We start from the raw sequence: 17,495 nt of genomic DNA, 5'->3' as shown, positions 1-17,495 counted from the left end.
CTATGGGACGGCAAAACCTAACCAGTGGACCAATCTCGTTCCTCAGCATCTGAAATGTTATGGTCATTTTGAAATGTCAGAGCAAAGTCTGACATCAACATATTTCTGTATAATTGCCTCCCAGAACTGTTACATGACTGCGTTCCCAAACAGCAGCATCCAACTTCGAAAGCAATGACCGCATTTATTTTGTTTCGTCTGCTCGCTTTGAGGTGCAAGTAATTTATTATATAGGCCTATGAAAATTATTATATTCAGGGGTTTCTCCTACTTTTCATAGTGATATATAGCCTAGCGCCAGTTCTACCAGGAAGTGACGATTTTGTTCTCTTTGACTTGTTGGATGGAAACGGTGCTTATTCGCAAATGTTTTATGCGATATTTCAATTTATTCTGCGCATAAGTTAAATTCGCAACTTTGGATGGAAACCCGGTTAATTATCTTTTCTTGTAAAACGTGACAAGATCGCAAATTCAAAAGCGAAAGCATCTGAAGCCCGGCTTATAACATAGCAAAAGAGGAATTCCCGTTCACAAAATTCAAATCACAAATAATACTACTAATGAAAAAGAACAGGTTGAATGTTAACCTCTTTCGTTTTCATATAACTATAAACTATGAAAAAAGTTCATCAGCATGCATCGATTAATCCCATGTTGTAGCTAAAGAAAATAAATAAAAAACTGCGACCAAATCATGTGCTCATGTGATCAACTGAGAAAGTTAGTCACAAAAGAATGACCAGTGGGAAGAATGAGTCTGGAGCCCTGGGTAAGTTTTTTATGTTTCTGAAAGAAATGTCTAATGCTCATCTGCATTAATTTGATGAATACAGTTAAAATTGTAATTTTGTGAAATGTTACAATTTAAAATAACATTTATATTTTAATATAAAAGCAAAGGTACATTTTCAGCATCATTACTCCAGTCTTCAGTGTCACGTGATCCTTCAGAAATCATTCTAATATGTTGATTTGCTGCTCAAGAAACATTATCATCAATGTTAAAAAGAGCTGTGCTGCTTACTATTTTTGTGAAAAGTTTTTTTTGCAACCATGTAAAAGTCCTTACTGTTACTTTAGATGCATTTAATGTGTCCTTGCTGAAAAGTCAATCATAGGAACTTTGTGAATATTAATTTCTGACACGTTTCCTAAAAAAAAAAAATAAAATAAAAATAAATAAAATAAAAAATCATTAGACTACTTTTGCAATTTTTTACTTTGAATTAGGCAGTTCAATTAAATTCTATGCAACAATAATTTAAACTGATGATGATTCAGTTATTAATTTGCATCCTAGTCCCCGTGTGGCATTTATTTTTCACATATTAAAATGTTTTCTCAAAATTGTATGCAGGTATATATGGAAATATTTGCTTATTTTATTACTATGTATTACTATTTTGGTTCACATAAAGATGTTTACATTTAACTGTGTTCACTAAGGGAAAAATACTGTTGAAAGGTTTATTATTTTAAATGTATTTAGCATTTTTTGATTGCTATTGTGTTTTTTTTCAAGCCATTACAGAGAAAATATACAAAAAGAAGAAAGATATAATTGTTTCACCTCTATTGCCAAGTCATACTAAGTTCAAAATGTATGTTTTACTGTTAGAGCAAGGAAAAAACATTTAGTCAGCAAATGTTATGCAACTTGCACTTAGGGCTGGACAATAATTCAATATCAATATGTATCGCGATATAATTTTTTTCAATAACGGTGATATGATTTTTAAACACATTTCCGATATTTCGATATACATTACCAGTGTTTCCCATACATTGATTTATTTGTGCTGTTTGACTTCGTTGAATAAACATGAGCACTGCACGTTTCAAAATCACTCTTCTGCTCACCAAGGCTGCATTTATTTGATCCAAAGTACAGCAAAAACAGAAATATTTTTACTATTTAAAATGACTTTCTATTTGAATAGATTTTAACTAAGAAATATATCGTGATATCAATTTTGGCCATATTGTCCAGCCCTACTTGCACTTGCATCAGGCTAACTCAAACTCCAACAAGTGGTCCTGAAATATTTGAATCAGTAAACTAGCTGTGATTTCTCATTTTAAAATCACTCAGAAGAGGTGACACTGACAGTGGTTTTTGTTAAACAGAGCCTGTCTATCGAGATGGACAGCACAGGGTAACGAGGAAAGGATGGGGGATTGATCCAATTTTGAGCAGTGCTGGGGACAAAATGAAAACGCAGGACTAAAATCTGGGGCACAGATGGCAGCTTCAATGAATCTATATTAAACAGGATCCACAGAGAGCTGCACTGCAGCAGCTCCATCAGAACATTCTAACTTCCCTTTCACATGTCACCAAACACAAAGGGCACAATGACTGAAATGACAACGCAATTGCAGCAGCCACCTCAAACAAATAACTTCTATCGTCAGATGTTTTCATGATCAATTTCTTTGATGGTGTCCTGTGTGCAAGTATGAAACGTGTCATTTTTTAACCCTGCTGACTCAAGTGAATTCTTTCCACAATGCTTTAAAGCTGGCAGAGGATAGCAGGATTTCCAGAATAGCTGCAGGCCATGAACCTCAACATCCTGCACCAGGCCTGCAGTCTGAAGTAGGAGTGTGTGATTCGGAGATCTTATGCAATGCCAGAGGAGAAGCTCTGAGAGTGATGAGAGGAGGAGGACAGTAATGGAGGTAGAGGATGGCCTGCAGCCAGCAGGTTTTCTGCTGATGAATGCACAGGATGGCTTTCATATTGATCTAATCAAATCAAATATGCACTAGTGTATACAGATAAAAGCATGAAACAAAATAATCAGAGTCAGAAGACAATCATAAATGGTGGGGATGCACCCATCAGGAAATCGGAGGCAGATACCAATAGCTAATATTTTATTTGACCACTTTTACATAATTAGGGGTTGGCAATATAGCAGTCAAAACTACAGAGATGAACGATACAGTGGTATAAATGTGTCAACTCTTATAAATACATTGAAATGTATAATAAATTAGCTGAAGTCGTAAGGATCTGTGTATTTTTATTTTTTCAAAAGTTGTTGTTACTCATAATAGAATATTAGAATGAATTCTGAAGGATCATGTGACACTGATGATGCTGAAAATTCAGCTTTGCCATCAAAGGAATAAATTGCATTTTAAAACATCAAAATAAAAATCTGTTACTTTAATTTGTAATAATATTTACTTTTTTTTTTTTTTTACTGTATTTTTGACAAAATAAATGTAACCTTGGTGAGCATATTAGACTTCTTTTAAAATCTCACTGACTACAAACTTTTAAATGGTAGAGCGATCTCCACTAGCAGCGCCAAACCTGCTCCAGGACTCACTGTGATCTAAGATGACTCTCTTCAGGGTTGCATTTAGGTTTAGTAATGCAAATCACTAATAACTAAGCATGTGCAGGGAGACATCTCCGTGCCATTAAGATAATTGCAAGATAAACTGTTATTACTGTTATCAGAGGGAGCACATATCTCTGGTGAGCTCTTAAATTGGATTTGTCACAGACCTTTGCTGTGACGAGAGACACCTGTGAGACTGAGAGTGTGCATGTGCACACAAACCATTTCTACTGATGCATGAGCAGACTGCCAGCACTCACGTTATGTCAAGCATACTCAGATTTGTATCCAGTCACTATTTCTTTCAGCTTAGCGAATCAGCAGAATTACTGTAATGATGCTTGAAAAATCAGAATTTCATATTTTATTTTTCAAAACCACCAAGCATGAGCATCTAAATTACAGTAAGAAAGTTGAATTGTTGAAAAGTTGAATTAAAAAAATTGTTTCAAAAATTAAAGAATCAAAATAATAGAATTCAAATAGAATTCCACACAATGTAACTTCTTCTCCATTACCGGAGCTCTCTGAATGTGTGCATTCTTGCATGCAGAAATTTAATATATCTGCCCTGATTTAGACCTAAAGCGTGATCGGCCAATCAAATATCATCCGTAGGGCCCTATGATTTCCACGATGACGAAAACATGGATGGAATCGCGGAATCCAGTCATAAAAACGCGGAATGTCACGGAATTTGTCAAATTTTGAATGAATTAATCAGAAGTAGGTGATTACACTTAAATCAAATCACGATATAGTATCTGTAGATATTAAGCTGCAAAAGACTTTAAATATGAATTTTGCATGTTCTGCATGTCTCTGTAATGAATGGAGCAGACACGCGGTTTTGTTTACTACTCGTACTGAAGCGCGAGCGGTGCTCACGGTGATTTCAGCAATTTTCAGTCGTCTCACTAAATGAGGACATAAACTACTATAACACAACATTTCTTCCATGCTTTAATTTTAATAGTAGATCCTCTTTGTTAGCCAAAAAATAAAGTTTTGTTAGTTTAGTTTATTGTCCTTTCGGACATTGTTTTTGTATCTGTGGCAACTCTTCAGTGATCAACAACAATAATTAACAAATACAATTTTCAATAATTAAAAGATAAATGAAATTAATGTTTTATGACTTCATTTGATAACCAGAAAAATTTTAAATACACAACACAGAATTTATGAGGGGGAAAAAAAATTCATAAGGCTATTTTAAGAATAGATTGCATAAATTAAGTTGTTTTTATACATTCAAATAATTAGACCTGCTAAAACAGAATTTGGTAACAAAACATATGAGAAAAAATTTAATATTTTATAGGGCCCTAAACATGTATTTTTTGTTAAACTTTCAATTAATTGATGTGAAATTGTGTAAGTTTCATGATTTTAATTAATTAGACATGTTTTTTTATTAAAGGGGTCATATGATGCTTTTTTAAAGATCATTATTTTGTGTATTTGGTGTAACAGAATATGTTGACATGCTTTAATGTTCAAAAAACACATTATTTTTCAAATACTGTACATTATTGTAGGTCCTCTATGCCCCGCCTCTCTCAAACGCTTCGTTTTCTACAAAGTCGCACATTTGCGGCGGGATTATGCAAATATTTCCACATAGTGGGGTAGATATGTGGGGGCGTGTTAGAATGAGCCGTTTTAGGGGGGCGTGGCAGAGTCTTAACTTTGATAAAGAATATCTCTTTGGTTTTGAAACTTTAGTCTTTGCAACTTCAGGGATCTTATCTATGCACAATCAGCTTGTAACACTCCAAAGAGAAAGGAAAACTTGAAATCGCATCATATGACCCCTTTAATACAATTTTATGTAAACATTAAAAAGTAGTAGAGAAAAATTAAAACTGAAAAAACTGAATTTGAAAAAAATATATAATGGAATTTGGGAAAAAATAAAACAGATTTTATAGGGCCCTACATTCGATAATGATGGGTGGACAATCAATTATTAAAGCTGAATGAATGGTATAAAATAGAGCAAGAAAACGTGTGAACCGCATAAAACGGACTGGGAAAAGGCAATGCCTCAACCCACAAAATGCAGATACTTTAGCAGCACAGGGTCAAATGTCTCACAGAGGACCTATTCGATTATCTCAAAGTTGTCACAACTCCAGCAAATCAAATCGGTATGTGACTGCAATCCTGGAGCTGCAGAACCCGCAGGGACCCATTTATCGCTCTCTCCGTCTCTTGTACACATACACACACAAATGACACAGAACACACAGCTTCGGCTTGCCATTTAGTCCACAGTGATTTCTGCTTAATGAGCCTTGCGTTTCCTTGAGTCCCGCAGATGGAAAGCAGGGCTGAGCACTGGGAGGGAAGCCCTTATGAATGTAGGATTGACTTCCTGTCTGTTGTTAGGCCTCCGCCAGAAACAAAAGCTGCCTACTGCTAGAAGCACAGAAAAATCTTGTTTTTAATTTGCTTTAATGTTGAGTATTATTAGGGCTGCATGGGGAAAGTCATTTCTGACATCAATATTTGCTGTTTAACACATGTAAAAAAACAAAAACCAACACTAAACACACTAGCCTATATAAAAGGCACAGCTAAATGTGACTTGTATTGTAATGGGTTTACGTCAACATTGTTTTAAGCACACTTAAATTAAAAGTTACATTTTTAACGTTCTGTAATTGTTTTTGAATACATTTTAAAATCTGATAATTTGCAGTTTATGTCTGGCTTTAAATTATATTGTAGTCTCAAATGACTATATTTATTCTATCCCCAGACAATGGCGGGAAAATTCAGCCAGTACTTAGTAAAAAGATGCCATTAAACAAACATTTTAAAACAATTTGGAGATTTAATGTGAAAATATGATTACAAATCGTAATGCTACAGGTGATTATCCATGAATAAATACAGAAACCTGCATGATTAATTAGTTAATCAACAGGTCTAGGATTTTGCAATTTGTTTGTAATTTTATGTATTTTCTATTTCTTTTAATGTGCATCTGGCTATTGCTTCACAGTTTCACACTAGCCATGTCCATATGCTTGAGCTGTGTTGCATTGCTCTTGCATAATCTGATGAATCCCTGAATTGGTTTGGTTCGTTTTAATGAAGCAGTGGTGAATCAAATCACACTGAATCGATCACTGCAGTCATGACTCAGGAACTCTCATTTAAAAAGGAGAGAAAACAATCTGCAACTTTTTTACACTTTAATCTTCTGAAATTTATAATGATTGCTGCCCAAAATTCGGAGATTTAATGTGAAAATATATTTGATTACATACTTTACTATTAAGTGTGATTAATCGCAATTAATTACAGAAAGCTGTGTGAATAATTAGTTCGTTTTTTAGCAATCAACAGCATTAGTATTTTGTTTTTTTTTGCAATTTTGTAATATAAACACTTAAGAGACCTTAACGTGACCAAATGTAATGTTAACATAGTTCATTAGCTAACACAAAACAGATGAACAAGGTCAACAAGTATAAACAACAAATGTCTCCAGAGGCATCTCCATAGCAAGATAATAATGTGACTATTGTAGGCCAATTCAAAGAAAACACCCAGTGCTTTTGAAGAGCACATGCAATAACCCCAGGGCTCCCAGACAGATGACAAGACAAAGGGAGGAGCAGTTGTGCATGGTTCTTAGGGCAAGTGGATTAAAATAGCCTTTTTAAAATGATAAGTGGTTACACAGTTGTGTGCTGTGATGCCCATATACTCTTACAAAACCAAAACAGCAGCTATTAATGCTAACATTTGACCTCTTGTCCCACACAACCAATGCAATCTATGTCCTCTCACATGCTCTATAGCTGCGCCTGCAGCAAACAACACACAACACTCCAACAAGACACTGAGCCGGGTTCAGTGCAACAGCTCGAGTGTTTAGGGTCATACGAGATTGTTTTCACAATGGATCTTGAGCTAAACATAACCCAGACTAATCATCCAAATTACGACCCAATGACCTGTGTGTCCTGGCAAACCAAACAGGACAGACTGCACTTTCTTTAGTCAGGGCGTGAGGTCAGGTCAGGTTGTGAAGCTCCTATTGCACATATGATATTGTGAAAAGATTTGATCAAGAATGTCAACCATACATGTAGGTATAACCCCAACCTCAGTGGAAAAATCATCACTTCAGTGGTTACCTTGCCCTTCAGCAGCACAGCACAAACATGCAGTCATAAGACTGAGAATTAACCTCCACAGGCAAATCACCAAACCCCAGAGCAGGACTTCTTTATTTTATCTCAGTGTTCTTTCGGTCACACTAGGTTAGAACTAGGGTTGCGGCAATTCGGAGTAAAGCAATTGTTCGTTTTTAGTTCGTTTGAATTTTCCCTCTTTTCCTCGCTTTCCTTCAGCTTAAAAGCGCCGTGCGCATTTTACTTTCACTTTTGAATTAACGGCAGTTCGGCGTTAATTGCTTGAATGCAACAACAAAATACAACGTCAAACTCACTTTAGCGTATATATAAAACAACTTTTATTAACAAAACAAATAAAAATACACCATGCTATAGGGTAGGCTATGCCTAATATAAAATAACAAATAACTTACATAAAGTTTAATAGGTATACAAAACTGGAAATAAGTAAACATGTATAATATATAACCAAATAAATAAGAAACATAGAACGTTTATTAGCAAAACGAGTAAGAAAGCTTGGAGGCACGGCATACACCTTGATGTCAAATAAAATAAATAAATGACACAAAGTTTAAATAAAGTAAAAATCAGCAAACAATGTGGAACCAATTCAATAAGAAACGAATGTTTAAAAAAACTTCCAAAATCACCTTAGATAAACGGCAAAAGTCAACAGGCTTTTCAAAATCCAAAATATTGCCAAACAGGCACTTTTGCATCTCGTTTCGAAACTAAATCATCCGCCATCGTCTTATCTGTCTCACCTCACCTCACTCTTCTTGTCAGTCGGCTCGAATCACTCTCCTCACTGGATAAATGAAACCTGATCTGTGATGCGACTGTCGTTTGGCACGCTGCATTGAGCAGCCGCGTTCAGTTTTTAATTGTAGTGTCTGTTCTTTTACTGAACTAAATGATTTTTATTACTATAAAAAATCTAAACGACGGTGGGGGTCGGTGACGCGGTGGGCAAGTGACGTAACCGGTGTTGCGGCTTAACACCGGTATCACCGTCAACACCGTCTATCGCGGCAAGCCTAGTTAGAACCAGACAAACATGGATTTCTATTACAACATTTTAATTTAGACAAACTATTCGAATAGGACACCATTTCTTGTTCTGAATGCACAAAAAAAAAAAGATTCTGACTCTGACTTGATGAGCTGAAGTCAAACCCATAGTAAAATTATTTAGATCCTCAACAGTGAATGGGTGCCGTCAGAATGAGAGTCCAAACAGCTTATAAAAACATAGCCAGGATCCACAGGTAATCCACACCACTCCAATCTAACACCTTGTGAATCGAAATGCTGCATGCTTGTAACAAACAAATCCATTATTTAGGAATTTTAACATTTAAACCAATACTACAAGCCAAAATAAGAGTCAATAATCCATAACAAAGAAATAGGTTTAAAAAAAAACAATACTGACTGCTGATACTCACTGTAAAAACAGCAAGTGTGGCTTTATTGTTTTAACAAATATTGTTAAACCACATTTTACTAAATGTAAAAAAAAAAAAAAAAAAAAAAAAAAAAAAAGTTATTAAATGTTAACCTAACACTCATTCATATGTATTAAAATACAAAAAAATTAATTAAATTAAATTAAGGATTTATAATGCAGTTTGACCACTGTACACCAAAACTATGACAAAAACATTTGATAAATACTGTGTATTACATATTTTCCTAAGCAAAAGTATAGTAAAACAAAACTGAATCTTTAAGCTCAAGTTATCCTAGGTTTAAGTTTCCTCAGCGAAACATCTTCAGCAGTCAGAGTGATGTTTCTGTGTCAGTCTTGTATGCCTCACACAATGAGCAGTCTTTCTACTGCACGAACGTCTCTATGCTATACTGAGATCATGCTGCTGCAGGCAACCACCACATGATACACAATGTTCTTTACAAAACTGTGAAAATATAAGCAAGCACTCATTCGAAAGCCTGTTGAAATATGTTATCTCGAAACTTATGTAATCCACTTATGTTGGAAAACAGAGCACAGAGCTCACAGAGAATTGATCTACTTGCACACACAGCCAAAATACATGCATAAATAAATTATGCACGCTGTCGTCTGCATTCTGTCTCTACCTGTAGCAAAGTTTAGTCCACTGATGTATTTCTAATCATTAAGTCTTCATTCATAATAAACATTACTTCTCCCAGCATGCCCATTTAAAACACAATAGTAACATTAAAAGTACCAGTACTTCAGGTACAAACTACTGGCTTTTTAAAATACCCACCTAATTTAAAAGTTCAAATTGATATTAATATGCTTGTTTTTAAATGAAGGCTAGTGTTAAAAAGTATATAACTTTTTGCTGTGAAAAAAAAACAACCTTAAAATGTCCCTGATACATACATTTGCCATCCAAACTGGCATCATGGCAGATACTGAAGTAAAATCACTCGCTTCAATGGAATTCCTTGACAAAAACACTGAGCTGGTTTGGCTTAGTTCTCACACAAAGACAGGAAAAGGGAGATCTCCATGCTTCCTCTGTTTGTTTGCCATGTGGACATCCAGAGGCAGTGCCAGACCACTAGAAACAGCGTTGCCTGGGCCAGAAACAAACACACGGAGACATTGTTCTTGATGCATACATCTGTTTGGCACCCCGCATAGAAAGGTGAATACGTGTAATGGTCAAGGCTCCACAAGAACGCTCATGACGCATTATGCAACTCAGTATTTTAAGACACATTGTGGTTAATCAAGACCATTGTTGTAGCATGTAGATGCACAGCATCAGAACTAAAACAAATTGCAACAGTCACTGCAGCAATTACTTCTACCACAACCACCGAACTGGTGTTTCACATTATAGTAATAATAGAAACGGTAAACTGAAGCTCTTTCAAGAGCAACTCTTCTCGAAAAAGGAGCATTATTTTTCTAGTTATGAAACCACGGGGACTGACAGTTAACTGCCTTCCTCAGGGAACTACTACTTGGCAAGAGCGGAGTTTAGGTGCAGATCGAGAAGTCACATTATGAGACAATCTATCCGAATGTGCTGATCATAGGGCTGCACGACTATGACAAAAATTTACATTGAATGATGTTTATACCATTGTTTGATGCAACTGCATGCCGTATTTTTATATGAAAATAAACGAGCTGAAAATACTCTAAATGAAAAACTTTTAGTGCTTTTCTATAGTATTAAGCATATCATCCATCAAATGTCAACTATACATCGGATTGGTTTCTTCTTTAAATTATAAAAAAGTAAAAGTGTGAATGGTATTATAATGTTATACTAAAACTAAAATTAAAATAATGGGAAAAACCCTCAAGATAACATGTAGAAAGAAAAAAAACTTAAGCATGCAGAATAACATAAGTGGACTTTAAACGATTAATTGCCACTTTGAACGATTACGTAATTGTAATCGCGATTAGAAATTCGATTAATTGTGCAGCCCTAGCTGATCATGTGTGGAAAATGACTGGTTCAGCTCTAGGGCCCCAGACTGCTGTCACCACAGCTCAAAGAAGAACTACCTATTTCACCTTGACAGTGCAAGCGTTTCACTGCATTAGTGAATAAAAATAGTTGGTGCAAACTAAAATACATTTAGGAGCAAATGTGCAAAAGTCCCAGTGTGTCCTTAAAAATTAAGAGTATCTTAAATGGTATAACAAACATCTTAATTTTCATTTTGAAGTCTTAAATTTGGGAACGGAAAAACAGGAATCCTGATACAAGCCTGATAACTGAACTTCAAAAGGCTATGATTTCATTAAAAACAAATGAATGCTTCATATCCAAAAATGTATAATTTAACAATTTTTTATTGTGGCCCTAAAGTGTTTTAACGTGCGCCTAGGTTTTTTAACTTAGGTGCACATGTACATGTAAGCATCAAGCCCTGTCAATCAATCGTTCTACCACAACAGTTTTCAGCTATATTTTCCAAGCGTTAACACTTTTTTTGGGCTACCAAACATGCAGTAACGCAGTAAATGTATGCAGTCACAAAACAGAGACCCTCTTCTTGATTACAAGAGGTCAAAGGAAGCACTTGAGACACATTTTAAATTCTTGGCTGACCATTTGTGATCAGATGACCACCTGAGATGGATATTAATTTCAGGTCCAAACAGGAGCTAATAAAATGAGAACAGCACAATAGCTGATGATGCAGTGCTGAATACATTAATCCAACTGTATGCTTTCTAGGAACAATCCACATCAGATTCTAAGAAATGAACAGCAAGTAACAGGCTTGATTAGATTGGAGATTAGACTGTAACTCTCTAAATGAGCTGTGGCAAGGTTTCACTGTCCTACTTAGTGCAGACACTTGCACTGCTGATCCAATTACCGTCTCTGAGCTGTCATGTGCTCAAACTCCCTGCGTGGACAGACAGGAAGGACTCTCCCTGACTGAGACTATGTCGGAACACCACGATCACAAGAACAAAGGAGAGAAAGATTGAGAAAGAACATCCAATGACGAGAAACAATGATCTTCAACAGTGAAAGCTCTCAATATCGATTCCAAATCTACATATAATTAGTAGGCCTATAAATAATTCCATAATTATTAAATACAGTCTGAAGCAGAAATATGACCTAGTGTATCTGTTCCAAATTTATTAGCCAATTTGCTGGAATAAAATACTTGATGTGTCTCACTTCAAACAAAGCTCCATCTGCCACAGTAACAGGCTAAAAAATAATTAATGGGTCATGTGAGGCTGCCCTCCAACAGTTAACACAATTAGCACCATTCATTGTGATATGTACACAACAACAGATCATTTGATCATTCCAAGAAATCATCAACAAAGTACGAACAACTGTGAGCCATGACTATGTTCTGTTTGGAGTCATTTCTACCTTTGAGGGCGGGAAGCTTCTGCAGTTCCCGGTTCTTGCTGAGGTTGAATCGTGACGAACTCTGTCGACGCTCCTTCTTTACAATCTGAGGCCCACCGGAGTACTTAATTTTGTTGAGCTGAGTGGGAGGTGGAGTGCTGTTGCTCGGACGCTTGCTGGCTGTCTGCTGGGCCTGGAGAAACACAAAAAAAACCACATTATGCCGTTCTATGCCATGGCACCACTTTTGGTCAAAGAAGGTCAGACTCCAGTGTCTTCCTGCTGATGGCAAACACAATAGAAGAGACAAAATACAGCGACCAAAGAGGAAAAAGGCAATCCTGCTGATCAGATGCAGGGGACATACTCATTCTGGAAAGCATTTTATTGGAGAAATATTTGGATACACCCATCAGTGCTAGATGAGTCATCAATATTTTTGCTCTGCTTTCTCGGAAGAGAAAGACTATAAATTTTAAATGTGTGTATCTACTAAAAGCAAATGGTCAACTTTAGGAGTCTCCTAGCATATAAATTACCTTAAAGATAATACAGTAAAAACTATAAATTTAATTTATTGGGTCTTTAAAACGGCTGACTTCATCGTCTATAAATGCACCAGTTAAATTTCTGGGCATTTCTCTAGATCAACAGGTATCTTCTTCAATGCCTTGACTATCAGTCAGTCGGTTTCGTTTGCACTTTTATACAAATATTAAAACTTGTTCTTACATATCTGCATTATACATCATAACTGATTTACAATGCTATTAGAAAGCACTACCAAACAGCAATATCAATTTAAGTCAGCTAGCTGCATTACACCTCACTTGGAATGTAATATTGAGTTTTATTTACAGGAATAATTGAGAAAAACAGCTTCATGTGAGATGTGGGACAATCTTTATGTCTTAAGTACCATTCCCACCCAGTGAAAAAAAGTGAGGCATCTAAAGGGGGGGAAAAATACAACTTATTTTAAGAAATGAATTTCAGGCCAGGCCTTGTTTGTAATAAGAAAAGGATATGATAAAATAAGTGAGAGCAGAAAGATGGTCATTAATAATTAAGACTTTGCATTATTCTTTTTTCTCACATTGGACACATTACTTAGGAAAGAGCTTAGGATATTTACAATAAATGTCATCTACAGTGAGCCTCTGTTGACGTAAATATTACCACATTTACACTCAATTGTCAAGTCTAGCATAAACGTCTCATATTGTACAAAACGTTTAAGTTTTATCCGATGGCAAAACATTGTATAAAACCCATGCAACCACGGAGAACTGCTGTAACAAAGCAACTCACCACATCAGTCATCAACCTGCAAGCAAACTGCCTCCCTAACCCGTGGGAGTTGAAGTCCACAACTAACCTAACCTACATACCTCCTTATTACCATATCTAGAGTCAGCCCACATTAAACATTCATGAGTAGCCTGAGCTACACTATCAAATAAATATGCGTCTTCCATATAAAACGAGCGTCACAGAATCCGTTTTGACCATAGATGAGAAACACAGTATTACCGCTGTGGGACTGTCCCCAAAACTAAATCATGCAAAATTTCTGTCCTTTTGTCAAATTGTATGATATGACCGCAGTGTGCAAAAGCCAAGGCAGATTATGCAACAACCACCAACTTTTATGACTGTGCGATATACATCTCAGCTAATACAATATTTCTGACACTGTCTGAGCTTCGTGTGAGGCTAAGATTAATTGCAAAGGCGATTAATTGGCCGCCAGTGAGAATGTCACACTAAGCTATCCAAGACTGCCAATTTTGCCCTACGACAAAATAAATATTTCACGATCCCTGAAATTAGTCTCAGGCAGCATAACGGAGGCAAAAAATAATCACACAGTGTGCACCCGGCTTTAGAAGCACATTGATTAAGAAACAAAGCTGATCTCTGGTTTATAGGAACACAGAATCAATGCTAACCCACAATGCATTACTAACACCATAGGTGAAGCAGTTCAAATAGCAGTAGAAATTGCTAAATGAGCAACATGGAAGCATGTGACGTTTCCAAAACAACTGAGCACCCTCATGGAAAAAAAGCTTTAATGTATTGAGGGTTTTTAATGAAGAAAAAGCAACACTGTCCAAGCAACAAATGGTATGTGTGTGTGTGTGTGTGTGTGTGTGTGTGTGTGAGAACAAACACATTTTGAGGCCTGCCCATAGCATTGCAAAGCTGGCCTCAGTCACAGGGGTTGCATGACTGAGCCTGACTTAAAATAGATCAAATCAATAAACTTCACCTCGGTGCTACGTCACACTCTCTGCCCGCTGATTCCAGCCGTCAGTATCACGTTGATGAACATGGAGATATTTCAGTCCCAACAGGGTTTACGGAGACAAGCCATTACGTCAGTACAACTGCACACTTAGAGGGATACAAGTCAATACGTAAACGCATACAAATTTCATTATCTCACAAATCACAACTGACGCAAGACGACAACAACACATTTCCCTTATCGCACGAATGCTTCTTTACTAGGTTCTAAAAAAACAAGTCTGACTGGATGTGGATGCCAAAGCAACAATGCAAAAAGTAGTAGTAAACTGTAGTTTTAAAAAAACATAGACTACCTTTCATGAACCAAGTTGAAATATTAGTGTAGACAACATATTTATATAATTTGTTAAATAAAAATTCTAGTCACCTATTCCCACCTCTCCAAACATTACATTAAAAAAAAAGGATAACAATATTGTATTTGGGGCAACTGTGATGCAATGTTCGAAGCAATATTTGAATGCAATACAATTAAACATTTTAAAGCAATACTTGCCTGATCCATACCCCTGTCACAAAATTAAGCACGACTTGGAGACGTAGAAGGAGGGACAGAAAAATATATTTTAAGCTGCTGCTATTAGATTTAATAACACACAGACAGACCTACAGTCTAGGCTCATTTTGAGAGGGGATTTGCATTGCTTTATGCAGGAGAATAAAGAACCGCTTTAAGAGCCACTTCAAACTTAGTTATTTAATAAAGCCGAAATTGAAATGAGGGTTTGTCTGGAAGCAAGGTAGATATCAAGGGCTTTACCCATCCTCAGCATGATACACTTCAGACTTGTGCGTTTGACAAGCTAAACGTGCAACTAACTGTATGTAACACAGAGTTGCAAAAACACAAGCAGAGCCAACCGGAAGTGCAGTGATTACTATGCATAATGAACGTAATGGACATAATGAATAATTTTAGCCTTCTTGTGCCCTGAGGAATGAAAAAGGCCAGCTACAACACTTAGCAAGCAAGTATTTGTGCCAAGTCCACTAGTCAAACACAGTATGAGATATGTTTTTAAAACGGTCATCTTTACCTCTTCTGAATTTTCAGTCCCAGCATCCTTTCCGCCACCGGCATTACTGTTTTTCGTGCTGCTTTTTGCAGATTTGGTTGGTTCCTGTAATGACCACAAAAGAACCAATAAATGAACATCTGAGTCATAAATCAAAGGAGGCTCCTATTATTTTGATCACTCCTTTTATCTTGGGGATGGTCTGCATACAAGCCAAATCAGGGGCAGGTCATGCTGCAGGACTGGTATGACAGGTGATGGCCAACAGCAGCCCAATTGCAACTAGATTTAGAATCAGACAATGACATTCACAAAACATTGACTGCTTTCTGGGAATGATAAATGATTTCAGTTCACACCGTGGACTCCAGCATCATATACACATTAACAAACTTGTCCGCTAATATATCGAGCGTTTATATATAACGATGCCCAAAGCCCATCCACAGCTTGTCCGCTGAAACATTGACTCATGCAGGGACAGGAGAACATGTTTGAGTGTCCAGCTTATGCTGCAATCTGTCAACTAATGCGCCTCTATTCACATATTAACGGCCGATCATAATCTTACTATAGAAAACTGATCTGTAATGCAAACACCGGGTAAAACAGCTATCGAACAGCACTCTTTCAAACATACACGATTCATATTTTAAATTCCCGTCACGTTGAGCTAAAGAAAACGCTTTTTTGTTATTTAAAAAAAAATGTCTGAACACGTAACTGTCAGTATTTTGACTTGAGACATACAAGCACAAATGCGCCCTTAGCGGGCTAGCGCGGCCTTCACTTACAAAAAACAGCGCCAGTAAATGTTGCAGAATAATTGTTTTACAAACAGAATTCTCGGACGCATTAATTAGACATGTGTTATGATTGTAATCTGTACTTTACCTTCTCTTTTTTAGTTTTATTCGGCATTTTGCAAATGTTGTCTTCAGCCGTGCCTCCGTGATAAGGCTTCCCTTGCACTCACTCAGGCTCTCGCTCGCACTGTTACCTCGCCCTCCCTTCACCAGCAACAATCTGATTGGTCAGCAAGGCACGAAACTAGATAGCAACAGTACAGCGGAATTTTTCTATTGGCTGCTTTTCGAACCAGACGGTCTTGAGTTTTCCAAACGGGGTCCTGGCTGCGACGAGGAAGGGGACTACAGCTGTTGTTTACGGCTTAGCTATCTCTTGTGGAGGTGCAGATTGTCACAAGAGGAATTGATTGTGGGAGGGAGACTTGTGTTGGTGACATTGACCGTCAACATGTCAGAATAGGGTCATCCAGAGGAGGTTTTGGTTGCATAAAGCAAAAGAGCTGGACCCTTTACTTGTGAATATTGATGCATTTGAGGACATTTGTGGTCCAGCTTCAGAATTGTCTCATCAGATAGACTGTATACATTCAATGTATTAAGGGTATTATTCTTTATGATAGTCATTAAAAATCCCAAAAGCTGCATAGAGAACTGTTCCACTGTAATTTTCTTACAACATGGTTAAAATTCACCAAATGAGTGAATTCTTACTCTTTAGCTTAGAACTAGTGCTACAAATGATCCTTATTATTTTTGTAGGCATCTCATCAACCACGTATCTCATCTGTTTATATTTAGACACAGTATTGGTAATATATATATAACATCTATAGTGTATATTTTGTATATTATCTAGAGTTCATCATAAAAACGTCCATACAGAAGCATCTACTGCCATCTATTGGTACATTTTTCTCAAAACCATTTCGACAGGGATTATAGCCTACATATTCATTTGATTTAGATAAAAAAAAAAAAAAAAAAAAAAAAA

General features: G+C 36.5%; 1 protein-coding gene across 2 annotated transcripts in view; it reads right to left on the bottom strand.

Annotated features, from left to right (window-relative positions):
* Nucleotides 1-16,718, bottom strand: part of ppp2r5d (protein phosphatase 2, regulatory subunit B', delta) — a 42,887-nt gene extending 26,169 nt beyond the window's left edge. For both annotated transcript variants that reach the window (XR_001640006.1, XM_016551575.1), the window contains exons 1-3: nucleotides 16,590-16,718; nucleotides 15,717-15,800; nucleotides 12,385-12,556 (exon numbers count right to left, since the gene is read on the bottom strand). Coding sequence is in view for 1 of the 2 variants with exons in the window: in XM_016551575.1 (XP_016407061.1) it covers nucleotides 12,385-12,556; nucleotides 15,717-15,800; nucleotides 16,590-16,616 (283 nt within the window). In the remaining variant the exon portion in view is untranslated. The remainder of the gene's footprint in view (nucleotides 1-12,384; nucleotides 12,557-15,716; nucleotides 15,801-16,589) is intronic.
* Between the last annotated feature and the right edge of the window lie 777 nt (nucleotides 16,719-17,495).

The sequence above is a fragment of the Sinocyclocheilus rhinocerous genome, unplaced genomic scaffold (genome assembly GCF_001515625.1).
Source record: "Sinocyclocheilus rhinocerous isolate Xijiao unplaced genomic scaffold, SAMN03320098_v1.1 scaffold345, whole genome shotgun sequence".
Lineage (NCBI taxonomy): Eukaryota > Metazoa > Chordata > Actinopteri > Cypriniformes > Cyprinidae > Sinocyclocheilus > Sinocyclocheilus rhinocerous.
This window is presented reverse-complemented; position numbering and strand designations above follow the sequence as displayed.